This window comes from Phocoena sinus, chromosome 8 (assembly GCF_008692025.1).
Source record: "Phocoena sinus isolate mPhoSin1 chromosome 8, mPhoSin1.pri, whole genome shotgun sequence".
In the NCBI taxonomy this organism is placed as follows: Eukaryota; Metazoa; Chordata; class Mammalia; order Artiodactyla; family Phocoenidae; genus Phocoena; species Phocoena sinus.
In genome coordinates, this window is record NC_045770.1 from 57,630,254 (window position 1) to 57,646,016 (window position 15,763).

The window sequence follows — 15,763 nt, forward strand, 5'->3', positions numbered from 1 at the left end:
GTGTTCTAGCTTTTAAAATAATAAATGAATGGTAAATTCTGTCAAATGCTCTTTTGAGCATCTATTGAGATGATCATATGGTTTTACTCTTTATTAATATGGTGAATTACATTAGATTCTTAATGTTAAACTGAACTCTCATTCCCGGAATAAATACTACTTGATTGTGATTAAAAAAAAAAAATACACTACTAGACTAGTGCAGATTTCACTTGGGACTTCTAAAATCTACATTCATTGGCCTATATTTTTCCTTTCTTATACTACCTTTGTGTGATTTTGATGTCATGTTGTAAAAGCCCTCCAAAATGAGTCTAGAAACATTTTTTATTCCCTGGAATGGTCTGCACAAGGATTATCCATCCTTCAATATTTGGGTAACCTGTAAAACCATCTGTGCCTTGTGTTCCTTTAATGGATAGAATTTTTTTTCCTGCTTTTTACTATGAAAATGACTCACATATTTATTAGAGACACCAGTACAATGAACCCCAACATATCCATCACCCAGCTTCAACAGTCAACCCATTGTCAATCTTATTTCATCTATTTCCCAAATCTTTACTTGTTCCTTTTCCCCTTGAATAAATTGTTTTGAAGAAATCCCAGACACCATACCATCTTACCTATAAACATTTTAGCATCTCTCTTAAAAATAAGGACTCTTTAAAATATGTAACCAGAAAAAAGATTTCACACTAAAAATTTAATAATCTTTAATACCAACAAACATCCAGTCAGTATTCAAATTCCTATCAAATATTTTTATACAGTTTTTCAAATCAGAATCCAAATTAGTCCATACGCTTAAATGGGTTTTGTCTTTTAATCTGTAGGTTTCCCTTCTATGTATTGCTTTTCTCCCCTTCTTCTTCATGTATTTGTGGGGAAAAAATGGGCCATCTGTCCTGTAATTTCCCACATTCCGGATTTTGCTCACTGCATCCACACATTACTTAGTGGGTAGATTTTACTATTCAATTTCTTTTTTAGTTACATTTCTATTAATATTTTCTACTTATTCTTGACTCAGCTGCAATAGATTGTATTTTTTAGGAAACCGACTATTTTACACAATCTTCCAAATTCATGGGCATAAAGTTTTCCATATTCAATATGTATAGGGTTTTAGAAATCCTTATCATAGCTATAGTCATATTCCCTGTTTCATTCCTAACATTGTTTATGCTTTCTTGTGTTTCTTTTTCATTGACCAATCTTGCCTGAGATTTGTCTATAACATAGAGCCTATATTAATATCTTCAATGAGTTAGATTTTGGTTTTATTAATCCTCTTCACTGTTTTCTACTCCATTAATTTCTATTCTTATCTTTATTCTTTCCTAACTTCTACTTCCTCTGGGTTTAATCTGCTGTTACTTTCCTAGCTTCTTCAGTTGGCCACTTAATAATTTTCAGGCTTTCTTCTATTGAAAAACCTTACAGATTCTAGGACATAAATTTTTTCATATTAATATTGCTGAAATTGGGATGTTTCTTACAATTAGTCTTACAATCACCGTCAGTCGGGCAAGCAGTGATGGTGCAACTGTCACTGCTTATCTATGTATGAACATAAACAATTAAAGAATAAGCTTGCAAAAGTAGTAGTTACTTGGCAGTTATCCCTTTGTTCATCATGACTAGACAACTGTAACTTCTCAATGTTAGTCAATAAACCTATTACAGACCATCTGACAAAGAACTATGAGTCTCATCTGAAAACCTTTTGTTGATACCTGCTGGCCAGTTCAAGAAAACATCAGGATCAAAATTTGATGGGTGCCAGCAGTTTGAAAGAAAATGCTGGAGATAGCTGTGGAGCACTCTTTTAAGAAATGTTCTATCACCAATGCTCTCAATGACATTGTGAGCAATACTATGTAGAAAAACACAAACCTCTGTGCTTCCATCAGAAAGTGATTTAGAAGAATCAAACTCTGCATATGAAGTCACAGGAATATTCTACTAATTTGTTACTTCCCTTCCTTTTATAAATATATGCATGAGTGATATGCTAAATCTATATCTAAGTAAATATATATGAGTTCTTTCAGTAAGCATAAAGTTTCAAAGTCTAAGTGATAGGAAAGCACTGTATTTGGAAAGTAATAGTCCATCTCACAAATGATGACATCTTAAGATTCAATGAAATATGATATAGGCACTTAAATTTTCCTCTTAGGAAATTAAGGAAACACTCCCATTTATCACTGCAACAAAAAGAACAAAATACCTAAAAATAAACCTACCTAAGGAGGCAAAAGACCTGTATGCAGATAAGACACTGATGAAAGAAATCAAAGATGATACAAACAAATGGAGAGATATACCATGTTCTTGGATTGGAAGAATCAACAGTGTGAAAATGACTCTACTACCCAAAGCAATCTACAGATTCAATGCAATCCCCATTAAATTACCAATGGCATTTTTCACAGAATAAGAACAAAAAATTTTACAATTTGTATGGAAACACAAAAGACCCCGAATAGCCAAAGCAATCTTGAGAAAGAAAAATGGAGCTGAAGGAATCAGGCTCCCAGGCTTCAGACTATACTACAAAGCTATAGTAATCAAGACAGTATGGTACTGGCACAAAAACAGAAATATAGCTCAATGGAACAGGAGAGAAAGCCCAGAGATAAACCCATTCACATATGGTCACCTTATCTTTGACAAAGGAGGCAAGAATATACAATGGAGAAAAGACAGCCTCTTCAATAAGTGGTGCTGGGAAAACTGGACAGGTACATGTAGAAGAATGAAATTAGAACACTTCCTAACATCATACACAAAAATAAACTCAAAATGGATTAAAGACCTAAATGTAAGGCCAGACACTATGAAACTCTAAGAGGAAAACAGAGGCATTAACACTCTATGACATAAATCACAGCAAGATCTTTTTTTGACCCACCTCCTAGAGTAATGGAAATAAAAACAAAAATAAACAAATGGGACCTCATGAAACTTCAAAGCTTTTGCACAGCAAATGAAACCATAAACAAGATGAAAAGACAACCCTCAGAATGGGAGAAAATATTTGCAAACAAAGCAACTGACAAAGGATTAATCTCCAAAGTATACAAGCAGCTCATGCAACTCAATATCAAAAAAACAAACAACCCAATCCAAAAATGGGCAGAAGACCTAAATAGACATTTCTCCGAAGAAGACATACAGATTGCCAACAAACACATGAAAAGATGCTCAACATCACTAATCATTAGAGAAATGCAAATCAAAACCACATTGAGGTATCATCTCACACCAATCAGAATGGCCGTCATCAAAAAATCTAGAAACAGTAAATGCTGGAGAGGGTATGGAGAAAAGGGAACCCTCCTGCACTGTTGGTGGGAATGTAAATTGATACAGCCACTATGGAGAACAGTATGGTGGTTCCTTAAAAAACTAAAAATAGAACTACTATATGATCCAGCAATCCCATTACTGGGCATATACCCTGAGAAAACCGTAATTCAAAAAGAGACATGTAACACACTGTTCACTGCAGCACTATTTACAATAGCCAGGACATCGAAGCAACCTAAGTGTCCATCAACAGATGAATGGATAAAGAAGATGTGGTACATATATACAATGGAATATTACTCAGCCATAAAAAGGAAACAAAATTGAGTAATTTGTAATGAGGTGGATGGACCTAGAGGCTATCATACAGAGTGAAGTAAGTCAGAAAGAAAAAAACAAATACTGTATGCTAACACATACATTGGAATCTAAAAATATGGTACTGATGAACCTAGTGGCAGGGCAGGAATAATGACACAGATGTAGAGAATGGACTTGAGGACACAGGAGGGGAGGGGGAAGCTGGGACGAAGTGAGAGAGTAGCACTGACATATATACACTACCAAATGTAAAGTAGATAGCTAGTGGGAAGCAGCTGCATAGCACAGGGAGATCTGCTCGGTGCTTTGTGACCACCTAGAGGGGTGGGATAGGGAGGGTGGGAGGGAGACGCAAGAGGGAGGGGATACGGGGATATACGTATACATATAGCTGATTCACTTCGTTGTACAGCAGAAACTAACACAACATTGTAAAGCAATTATACTCCAATAAAGATGAAAAAAATTTTTCCTCTTAGTACTGCTTTGCTGTATTCCACAGATTTTGACATATAGTGTTTCCACTGTTATTTAATTCTAAATATTTTCCAGTTTCCATGAATTTGTTCTTCATCCATTTATTTTTAGTTTATTTTTGCTTTTACTTTTTAAATTTCCAAACATGGATAGGAGGTGAGGAGAATCAGTTATACTTGTTATTAATTTCTAATTTTATTGTATTGGGGTCAGAAAACATGGTTGATATATCAAGCTTTGGTATTTGTTGATAATTTCTTTGTGCCTAATTACATAAATTACATAAAATTACATAAAAATTTCACTTTTAATTTAAAAGAATGTATATTCTCTAATTTGGGAAGTGTATGGTTCTATATATACATAGTAGATCAAGTTATACATTGCATTTCTTTTCTTTTAGTGGTTATCCTTCCATTTTTAATATGCACCTGACTGAAAGCTTAAAGTTAATTAATATCTCTATCTTCCTTCTGAACTATATATAACTCTTTAATGCTGGTCACTTTCCCTCCCAGCTTACATTTTAACCTCATCTGATATTTTAGTTCCACTTTGGTTTTAGCCCCAACAAATCAGTCATAATTATTTTTGTTTCATACAGTCAGTTCTTCATTTACCGAGCCAATTTCTTTGTTCATCATGATTTCTTTTTTTTTTAACTAATTTATTTATTTTTGGCTGCATTGAGTCTTGTTGCTGCGCGTGGGCTTTCTTCAGTTGTAGAGAGCGGGGGCTACTCTTTGTTGCAGTGCACGGGCTTCTCATTGCGGTGGCTTCTCTTGCTGTAGAGCATGGGCTCTGGGCATGCGGGCTTCAGTAGCTGTGGCACATAGACTCAGTAGTTGTGGCTCATGGGTCCAGAGCACAAGCTCAGTAGTTGCAGTGCACGGGCTTAGTTGCTCTGCAGCATGTGGGATCTTCCTGGACCAGGGCTCGAACCTGTGTCCCCTGCGTTGGCAGGTGGATTCTTAACCACTGAGCCACCAGGGAAGTCCCTATCATGATTTCTTGTATCCTTCTCGCTCCCCTAAGTTACATTTCTTTCTTGCAGAAGTGCATTCTTTCATGTAATAGTTCTTTCAGAAACAGTGTGGTAAATTCTCCATATTTTTGTTCATCTGAAAATACTTTTATTTTGCCTTCACTCTTGAATGATAACTGAGTATGAAATTCTGATCTCTCTCAGCACTAGGAAGGTATTATTCAAGTTTCTTCTGGCCTCTCTTATTAAGAGATATCTGCTCTCAGTCTGATTCTTGCTCCTTTGTCCTTCCTTTCTGGTTGCTTATAAAAGTGTCTTTGGTGTTCTGCAGTTTCATTGCAATGTATTTAGTTGTGGGGTTTGTTTTTAGTTTGCTCATTTAATTCTTGCTAGGCCCTCATGAGCTTAAACCTAAAAATTCATGTCTTTTTAAATTAATTCCAAAAAATTCTCATGTCATCTCTTCAAATTCCATGTTTCCCTCATTTTATTTTTCTCCTTCTGGAACTGCTATTAGATGTTGTGTCTTCTTGCTTAGTCTTTCATTTCTCCACCTCTTTCATATTTTCCTTCATCTTACTGTTCTGCATTCTCAGGATTTCCTTATATCTAACTCCCAGCTTACTACTTTCTCTTCATCTGTGTAAATGATCACTTACTTACTGAGCTTTTTTTTTTTTTTTTTTTTTGCGGTATGCGGGCCTCTCACTGCTGTGGCCTCTCCCGTTGCGGAGCACAGGCTCCAGACGCACAGGCTCAGCGGCCATGGCTCACAGGCCCAGCCGCTCCGCGGCATGTGGGATCCTCCCGGACCGGGGCACGAACCCGTCCGTGCCCCCTGCACCGGCAGGCGGACTCTCAACCACTGCGCCACCAGGGAAGCCCTACTGAGCATTTTTTTAACCTATTTTTCATTATGTTTAGTTCTTTTCCAAATGTATGTTTCACGTCTTATTCGTTTATTGGGATGTCAATTACTTGTTTAATGTCTTTAGTCACTTAAAATATGCTGCTTTAAATTACCTTTCAAACTGCCATTCTACTATGCCAGTTCTTAGAGCTGTAATCCTCCTGCTTGTAATATCTGCTGACTCTAATTTGTGGTAGAAAATTGTTTCCTTGTGTGTCACTTTTAATTATAAATTCATCTTCTGTGGGGTTTATTTCTTCTGTGAGAATTCCTTGTGGCCTGAGATATAAGAGTACCCCTTCGGGCTTCCCTGGTGGCGCAGTGGTTGAGAGTCCGCCTGCCGATGCAGGGGACACGGGTTCGTGCCCCGGTCTGGGAGGATCCCACATGCCGCGGAGCGGCTGGGCCCGTGAGCCATGGCCGCTGAGCCTGCGCGTCCGGAGCCTGTCCTCCGCAACGGGAGAGGCCACAACAGTGAGAGGCCCGCGTAACGCATAAAAAAAAAAAAAAAAAAAAAAAGAGTACCCCTTCAAGTCTTGTTTTTCCTTTCTCCAGGTGGCCCAGTGGTATCACTAGCTTGGAGCCAGCTTTTATATTAATTTCCTAGCATGGGGATACCTGAACCATATAATATAAACTCAGGTCGCAAATATGAGCAAGGCATAGGTCTTGTGCTTCAATTTCTCAGGGAAGCTTTTTTTCCATTTCCTCTTTGTATAGAGTCCAGGCAAACCAAGATGAGATTTCTTATTTCCTTGTGTCAGTGGGAAGATTTTTCTCTAGCCCACCGTTTCACCTAGGATGCAGCACATCAGGAATCCCAGCCTGATGCAAAAGTCTTGGTTTTGGTTCCTTTTTCCACACAGTTAAAACTCAATCACTAGGAATAAAAAACCAGAAACAACCCCTCACTCAATTCCTTCATCTCTGTCACAGCATGAGCTCAAGGTCTTAATGAAGTTTTGGGTTTTAGTTCCATTTTTGTTTTTGGAATCTAGAGATCTTCCTGTCTTTCCTGCAAGCTCAGAAATGCATTTCAAAGAACTGTTGTTTATCATCCAGCTTTTCTGGATATTTGTAGCAACAGAGTCTTTAGCTAAGATAAGTTAGCCATCTTGCTAAAAGAAATCTGGGATCTCCAATCCATTTGCTACACTACCCCTATAGGAGTGATCTCTCTAGAGTGCAAAGATGTACTCCTCTTTCAAACTCTTCGGTGGATCCCCCCTTCTTAGCATGGCATTCAAAGTCCACTATTATCCAGTAAGTGCTTATTTCTGCAATTCTGCCTCCTTCCACTCTCCCACATGTACTCTATGCTCCAACTACCCATATTTGCAATCCCTAGAACTCTCCTTTTGTTTCATACTCCTATGTTTTTTTTTTTTTTTATGCTGTACGCGGGCCTCTCACTGTTGTGGCCTCTCCCGTTGCGGAGCACAGGCTCCGGACGCGCAGGCTCAGCGGCCATGGCTCACGGGCCCAGCCGCTCCGCGGCATGTGGGATCCTCCCCGACCGGGGCACAAACCCGCGTCCCCTGCATCGGCAGGCGGACTCGCAACCACTGCGCCACCAGGGAAGCCCTACTCCTATGTTTTTAAAAGTACTTATTTCCCTCAGTTTTATCCTCCCTTCATCTGCCTACTAAATACTCATGGTCAAGTGTCTGCCTTTCCAGGAAGCCACTCCTGACCCATCCAAGCTGGGTTCTCTTTTTTTGTGAAAAGAGCTAACATTCGTTGAGCTCTTTATATGCTAATAACTCATTCAGTCTTAACAACAACCTTACGATTTTGCTACCACTACTATCCCCATTTTCAAAATGAGGAAACTAAGGTACAGAGAAATTAAGCAATGTGCCCAAAGACAAACAGCTATAAATGGCAGACCTGGAATTTGAACACAGATAGTCTGTCTCCAGATCCTGCTCCATTAACTTGCTCAATTAATATATACCATATTGCGTTCTACAATTATATCTTGTATTAGTTATTGCATTTATTACCCCACATTCCAGTTACACGTTTATATAGCAATCTTCTCAACTACACTGACCTTAAGAGACAGAATTATGCTTTATTTCTATTTGCAGCCCCAGTGCCTAGCACACAGAAGGCCCTCAACTCAGATGGTTACTAAATTAATGAATAACTAAAGGAAACATCCCCACAATCACTGCATTAGTCCAGCCCGTCTTCACCTCTTGTCTGAACTACTAAAACAGTCCCCTAACTTGACTCCCTTCCTCCAGTTTCTATTCACATCTTTCCTCCACACTCCAACCAATACTGTCTTTCTAAAGCACATTATGACAGTATCATTCCATTACTTAAATATTTTTAAGGGCTCCACACTGTCTATAGGATAAAGTCCCAAATTCCTTCGGCATGACATACCATGACCTTCATGATCAAACTTCTGTAGTCTCTTCTCTCCTCCTTCCCCACTCCAGCCCCACATTCCATCTATATTTAACTTCCTGTCTGTCTCTGAATATGCCAAATGCCTTCATGCCTTTGTATGTGCAGGTTCTTTTGCCAGGAATGGCCATCTCCTCTTCCCTCACCTGGTGAACTCCTATTCTTTTTCCAACACACAGCGCAAGTGCCTTCCTCAAGTTTCCTCAAAAGACTGTCAGTTATCCCACTGTTCTATTCTTCTTGGCATTATGCATTTACCTCACTTACACTTTGTATATTATTTGATAAGGTGTGTTTCCCCAACAAGACTGTGGAATCTTAAACGACAGAAACCATGACTTACTCATCTTTTTTATTGTATTCTCTTACACAAGTGTGTGCCCTAAATGCTCACTGAAATAGTGGAATGAAATTTGACAAACATATCCTACATCCTACACTAAAGCAAACTCAGATTCAAATGAATTCAAGGCAGTCAAGTCTTCTAAGATTAAATGGAAATTAGACAGGGAGTAGAAAAATGAATGGAAAACAAATAACACCTAAATTCCTGCTGCTCAATCCCGAATTCTACAGAATGGAGCTATTCTGTCAATGGTAATTAAGGCTTAGTTTATAAGGTAATCTCATCCTGAGTTTTAAAAAACACAAGGCAAATATTTCCATATTAGTAAAACATATAAGGACACTCAAATTCTGGAATATGTGTTACTAGGATAAAAAGTTGAGTCATTTTATACATTTTAAGACAAATCCCTTCAGACAAGGGAAATTCCTGTCCTTTTACACTACAATCACATGATTTCATTATTCATTAGTTCTACATGCAATTTACGTTTGCACACATAACAAACATTGTCTGCCAACTGAGTAATAAACCAGAACTACTTGTTTTTCACAGAAAGAAGAAATTTTTTTAATGGATAAATGTCAACCCTAAATGAACAGGGAGGTTGGGGTGGGATAAAGGGAAGGAATAAATGGGGCACTATTCAATTTTTTTGAATTATTCAATTTTTGAAATGCACTTTTAACACTACAAATAGAAAAAAAATTAAACTGCCAATTTAAAGATTCATCAGCCTTTGTCTAGCTTTTCTCTTCAGTTATTACCCATCGTAAAAGGACAAAGAACTGTCCTTAAAAGGTCCTGGTTTCAAGTTCAAAGGCAGCATAATTTAGAATGATCATCCTTGATTTCAAAAGACTAAATGAATTCTTAAAATTAATTATTATCAATGAGGCTTGGGACTTCCCTGGTGGCACAGTGGTTAATAATCCGCCTGCCAGTGTAGGGGGACACGGGTCCAAGTCCTGGCCCAGGAAGATCCCACATGTGGAGCACCTAAACCCCTGCACCATAACTACTGAAGACAGCGCGCCTAGAACCCGTGCTCAACAACAATAGAAGTCACCACAATGAGAAGCCCACGCACCGCAATGAAGAGTAGCCCCTGCTCGCTGCAACTAGAGAAAACCCGCACAGCAACGAAGACCCAACGCAGCCAAAAATAAGTTAATTAATTAATTTTAAAAAATTCTTATCAATGAGGCTTAAATGTTCTTATATTTGCAAATCTACCTATGTATGTCTGTATGGTAAATCTTCTTTTTTAAAAATCAATGGACCAGGACTGTTTCTAAATTTAGAATATAAGCTCTAAGAGGGAGGGATCTTTGACTATTTTATTCACTGATGTCACCCAAGGATCTAGAACAGTGTCTGGCACAGAGTAGGCACTCATTACATACTTGCTTAATATTGCTCAATATGGTCCAAATACTTAATATGTCAATACATACAATGAGCTGCAGATCCTCAAAGAACATACAGTTGAAGTCTAGGTTCATCTTGAAATGATCACTGACTTAACCTTCAACACACACTGCTGCACAAATTAACTGATACTGTATCCAAAAGCAAATTGACAGTGTATGTAAGAATAAAATAAAACACTTAATACAGACGTTATTAAGGTTCTGAACTTTAAATCTTGAGAAGCTGACAAAAAACAAAAATATCACCAGCACAACCAAAATTTTCAACACACACAAACTCTTGCACTTTTTTCAGAAAAAATTCCAAAATTCAATTCAATTCAATTCCAAAAGAGCCATGGGACTTCAAGAAATTTAAAAAAAAAAAAAAAAAGTTAAGAATTTCACTTAAATACCAGTGAATTTACTACAAAATTTTATTTCCAGTTTTATAAAGCAGGTCTGCCCTTTCTTTTATCAATTGACCTAATTATGCCAAAAGAATATTGCTAAGCAATATACTTCTGTATTAACCTAAAATTGTTAATTTTGTTGCTGCTTCCCACTAATAAAAATGTGATGTAATTATTATGAAACTGGTATTTTTACTGTCTATTACAAACCATCACGAACATTTAACTGTGAATTAGGTTATGTTTTAGCCCTTATTTAAGGGTTAGCCTTTCAGCCCTTGTTATCTGCTACTAACCCACAATGACCTGGTCACTCTCTTCTCTGTTCTGGGCCTCAGTTCTCTCTTCAGTAGAATGAGGGAACTGGGTTAAAACAAAAGTTCTTAACTTTTTTTTTTGCAACACTTGGAGAATCTGGTGAAAGCTACAGGTGAACTATTCATAAAAACGTACAAATACATTGTAAACCAATTTTATAAACAATAATTCATAATGGCAAAAGACTGGAAACAACCTAAATATCCACCAATAGATGATTAAGTAAATTATGTTACATCCATTCAATGAAATTCCTTGTAACTATAAGTACAATGAAGAAACCTTCTATGTACTGATATGAAAAGATATCCATCATGTATTGTTATATGAAAAAAAGCACCAGTGCATATAACATATAACCTTTTATGTAAAAAGATCAAAAAATAAAATAAATATATTTGAATTTCCATGTATAAGCATAACGAAACTGTGGAAGAATCAACATGAATCTTTGGTGAAAATGGGAAATAAAGAAAGGAGTAGGAGGAACCTTTTCATTGTATACTTTCTTATATTTTTGTTTGAATTATGTGAATTGCCTATTAAAGTTTTAACTTAAAAAATATTGCATATAAACTCAAGAGGTCTAGACAACTTGCTAAAGCTAGAAGATAAACAGGGTTTATTCCCAAACCCTGTTCAGCAATACTCTTCTATAATATTTTGACTTAACAAGCATGTAATTATATACACTCAATGATCCAACAATAAGAACACTTAAGGAAAAATATTTTTCATAATGGTCCTCATACAAACATATAAAGTAATTGGTGGATATTCAGTGACTCAACAGAGCCTAATTTGAAATCTCATTTTATATTGTTTTTCTTAATTACTGATACACAAATTTCTTCAAGGAAAAAGTTTGCACAAATCATCAAGTCATACACCCTCTCATGGTTCAAATCTCAGACCTGATATTCCACAAAGGAGTACAGGCTTCGGAAATAGAAATTTGTATCCTACGTGACCATACAATCAATAGTACTAGTATGGAGACCAGAAAAATGCTGTCTTAATTTTTTTTACCATAATCTCAGAATTTGAAGCAAATTAAATAGCATAGATGATGTTTGGGGAGGGCTTCATCTCTTTTCTGAGCAGGAATCAGGTGGAACTGGGTTTTCATCCTTGGGCAACTTACTTAACCTCTCTTGGCCTCAGTTCCATCTATAAAATGGAAATAAAAGTACCTATCTCATAAGGATGCTATGAAGCTTAAAAGGAATAACGAGGAACACAGAAAATAAGACAGAAATAAAAATAAGGTATCCTAGGACAGTGGCAGGTGTCTGACTGCTTGAATCAAAACAGACTGCATTCTGGAACCTGTAGTTTCTAGTGACTGCACTTTCATACACAAGCAATGTCTCCTTTTCCCTACTGAAAATAGCACATGGCAGAATTCCCAACACAAAAGATGCAAATATCTGTCCTGTCCTAATTACGTTTCTCGAAAAATCTCTTCCTAGGTAAGCTTTTATCAAAGAACTCTAGCTGTTGTGTTGACTGGGTGTGTCTCAAAGAGTCCCAAGTTATAACAGTTTTGTTTTGTGTTTTCAACAGGGCACTTTCTCTGTCAAGCTCAGCACCAAAGAGTGGCAGGCTGCTGGGGGGGGGTGGCGGGGGGCGGCGACGGGGGGAAGGCAAAGAAGTTGTAGACAACAGTCCTTCAACGGACTCCTAACTGCCAGGAAAATAGTAGGAAACCTACTGCCATCGAGATAGAAGCAGCCCCCGCCAACCAGTCTCCGCTTCCAAAACTTTTAAACCCCATCCATCTTTTTTTGTAGAGCACTGCTGGAGCTTATTATTAGTTATTATAAATATAAATAGCCATCATTTATTACGTCTTCTCTACGTGCCAGGCTCTTGCGTTTTTCAAGATGTTGTGAAAACTGCACATATAAACTCAAACGCTCAAGTCTGAAAAGCTCCCTTCGCATCCTCAAAATCAATCTAATCTGCCCCTCACACTCCGTATATGCCACACCTCTCATTGACCCACTCAGGCCCAGGGATCACATCTTCACAAGCAATTCAACCCCAAGCTCTTCACCCAACACTAAATCAAGCACTTCTCGGATCCTCCACTGCCCCTACAAAGTTCGGTACCCTCCTCCACTCACCAATTCCAACCTGGCCCTAACTTGTTCCAAGAAATGCTATGGCTCCCTTCAAACTTCTGACTCCAAATCCATCGTGCCCGTACTTCATCCCGAAGTTCAAAATTCAGAAACACATACTGCACCTGGGCAAAGCCCGGTTCCAACCCCACGAGAACTCTCGACACCCGCTCGAGCAGGGCCAGGGCCTGGGACCCTCCACCCCCTAACCAGGCCAGGCCGGGGCGCGGCAGCCTCGCTCCGGACCCCAAGGGGAGAAGAGGAAACTCCACCTGGCTCCGCTGGCGCGCCGCGCGTCTCCTGCTCGGGCCTGGGCCCCGTGGCGGCCGCGCCCCCGTCACGACGCGGGCGGCAGCGCTCGGGTGGGCCGCGGCGGGCGCGCTCGCCCAGCACCTCCGCGTCGGGCTGCCAGTTGTCGCGGGCCCGACGGCGGGCCCAGCCCGGGCCGCGGGCGCGGCAGCGCGGGCAACCCGGGCCCGCCGCGTCGGCGGCGCGTTGGGCGCAGCCTCGGCACAGCGAGTGGCCGCACGGCAGGGCCGCCGCTTCCCCCGGGGTCTCCAGGCACCCAGCGCAGTCCGACTCCTCTGGCCGCGGCGGTGGCGGCGGCTGCAGCAACGGCGGCGGCAACACCAGCAGCGCGGGGCCAGAGGCCGGGCCCGGGGTCCCAGTCTTGGCTGCCGCCATCTCGTCACAGCGGCCCCGCCGACCCCGCCGATTCAGAGCTGCCGCTGCCGCCGCGGAAGAGGCCCGAGTGCTCGGACCTGCCGCCGCCATCTTGTTTCCCGTTTGTGGGGAGAGTCCGTTGCGAGGGAGAAGAGTAGAGGGCGGGGCAGTGCGCGGCGGGCACCGCTATATACATATTCATGAGGGGCGGGGCTCCAGAAGAGGGTCTCTCGGGACATGGTTGGCGTGAGGTGAAACCTCATTAATATTTATTAGTTATCCTTTATATATCTGGTCTTCGGCCTCGCCTTCTACTCTTTGCGATTTCCTCTTAGTGGGCCAAATTAAGTTGAGGACTGAGGGGATTTATTTGGAAACTGAGCGATATTAAACTTTATGAAGTAATTACACTTATTTATCCTGCAATACCCTGATAACTGAGGCTAATGTGATTGGGGAGTATGTGAATTACTCAGAACCCTGCCTCTGCTTCATAGCTGTTGTGACTGAGACCAGTCCTACCCTGACCAGCAACTAACTGCCAAAAATAGCAGCTTCTTGTCAGTCCACATCTCAGTAAACTCTCGCTCCAGATTCCTTCCTGAAACTTCCCTCCCTTGGCTGGCAAAGCTACACTTTCCTTGTTTTTTTTTTCCCTTTCTCAGCTCTTTCTCAGACTCTTTTCTTGAGCCCTCCCCCTTGTTTCGGGCTTAAATGTGGGTATTCCTCTAGGCTCAGGCCTCAGTCCTCTACTCCTTTCCGTGTATTGGCCCCCCCAGCCCATACCCCACCTCACATTTTCTTCTAGCTGAAACTCTCGAATTGATATCTGCAGTCCACACATCCTGAGTCCAGCCCTGCATAGTCAACTGCCTGATGGAAGCATCATCTTGGATGTCTGCATCCCTCATGTACCAAACTAAAGTCACTGTCTTCCACCCTCCTTTCAAAACAGCTCTTCTTATTTCCCTCATTCCAGTAAAGGTACTATTCTCCCAGTTCCTCAAGCTCCAAACCTGGTAATCTTTACTTCTCCCTCATCTCCCACATCTGTCAGTTTCTTAGCGCTGTCAATTCTCCCACCAAAATGACCATTTTCCTACCTATCGTCTCCTCTTCATCCCATTCCCACTGCCCAATTCAGGTCTCATCATCTCTCACCTAGATTATTGCAGAAGCTTCTATAAATTGTCTCCCTGCCCACAGACTCTCTTCCTCCAATCCATCCTCCATAGTTCTTAGAGTTACTTCCTAAAGGACAGCTCTGACCACACCATTCCTGCTTGGCTTAGTCACTGAGTGAGGTGCTCAGACTTTGGTGCCAGTTCCCTTTCTGGATGCAGAGGGTACAAGAGAAACAATAGCTTCCCTCTGACAGAGAGAAGGTTGTGCTACAGCGCTTCTCCCACCCTTTGCTTTTTTGCACTAAAGTAGATTTGGAGCAGGAAGGCATTCAGCAAATGGCATTTCCTCTTGGGAATCTTTATAAGAAAGCACAAGTTTTGTAAGGAGAGCAAATTAAAAAAAAAAAAGTAACATAATGTAATGGAAGGCATCAGAGGCCCTGGGTTTCCATGAGATTGCCTGGAAACAGTACCTGAGCTGATAGTAAACCAGTCCAAGGCAGAGTGATTGGTGGAAGCCAGCAGAGCAAAGAAAGAAGTGGATTCCCAAAATGAGAACCAGATGGCTAAAGGACAGTGAAGAATTGAAGAAGGGTCAATGCGTAATTGAAACAAGGGCTTGTGTGCACAGAGGCCCAGACAGTCAGAATCCTGACAAACTCAGAAGTATGGCTTCACCCAGGCTGTGCTTCCAAAGGTCCTCTTCATTTCACTTCCCACTTTGGATGGGAAGTGAGGATGCTTTGCACAGATTCTGACAAGGAAGGCCTGTGGTCCAGAGATCAAGCCAATTACTCTTAGAGATGGGGCCCTTGGTATGGGCTGTTCACTCTTGACAGTTTGGGGCTCTCAATCTGAAGTCTACTTTCTATTGGAGAAGCTGAACCACAGCAGTGTAGCATGCTTTCTTGAATACAAATAAAGGCAAG

The 15,763-nt window shown here is 40.4% G+C and overlaps 1 protein-coding gene across 2 annotated transcripts in view; it reads right to left on the reverse strand.

The window, feature by feature from the left end:
* The window catches only part of RNF169 (ring finger protein 169), a 94,046-nt gene extending 80,199 nt beyond the window's left edge, over positions 1-13,847 (reverse strand). For both annotated transcript variants that reach the window (XR_004351122.1, XM_032640578.1), the window contains exon 1: positions 13,320-13,847. Coding sequence is in view for 1 of the 2 variants with exons in the window: in XM_032640578.1 (XP_032496469.1) it covers positions 13,320-13,821 (502 nt within the window). In the remaining variant the exon portion in view is untranslated. The remainder of the gene's footprint in view (positions 1-13,319) is intronic.
* Positions 13,848-15,763: the final 1,916 nt, after the last annotated feature.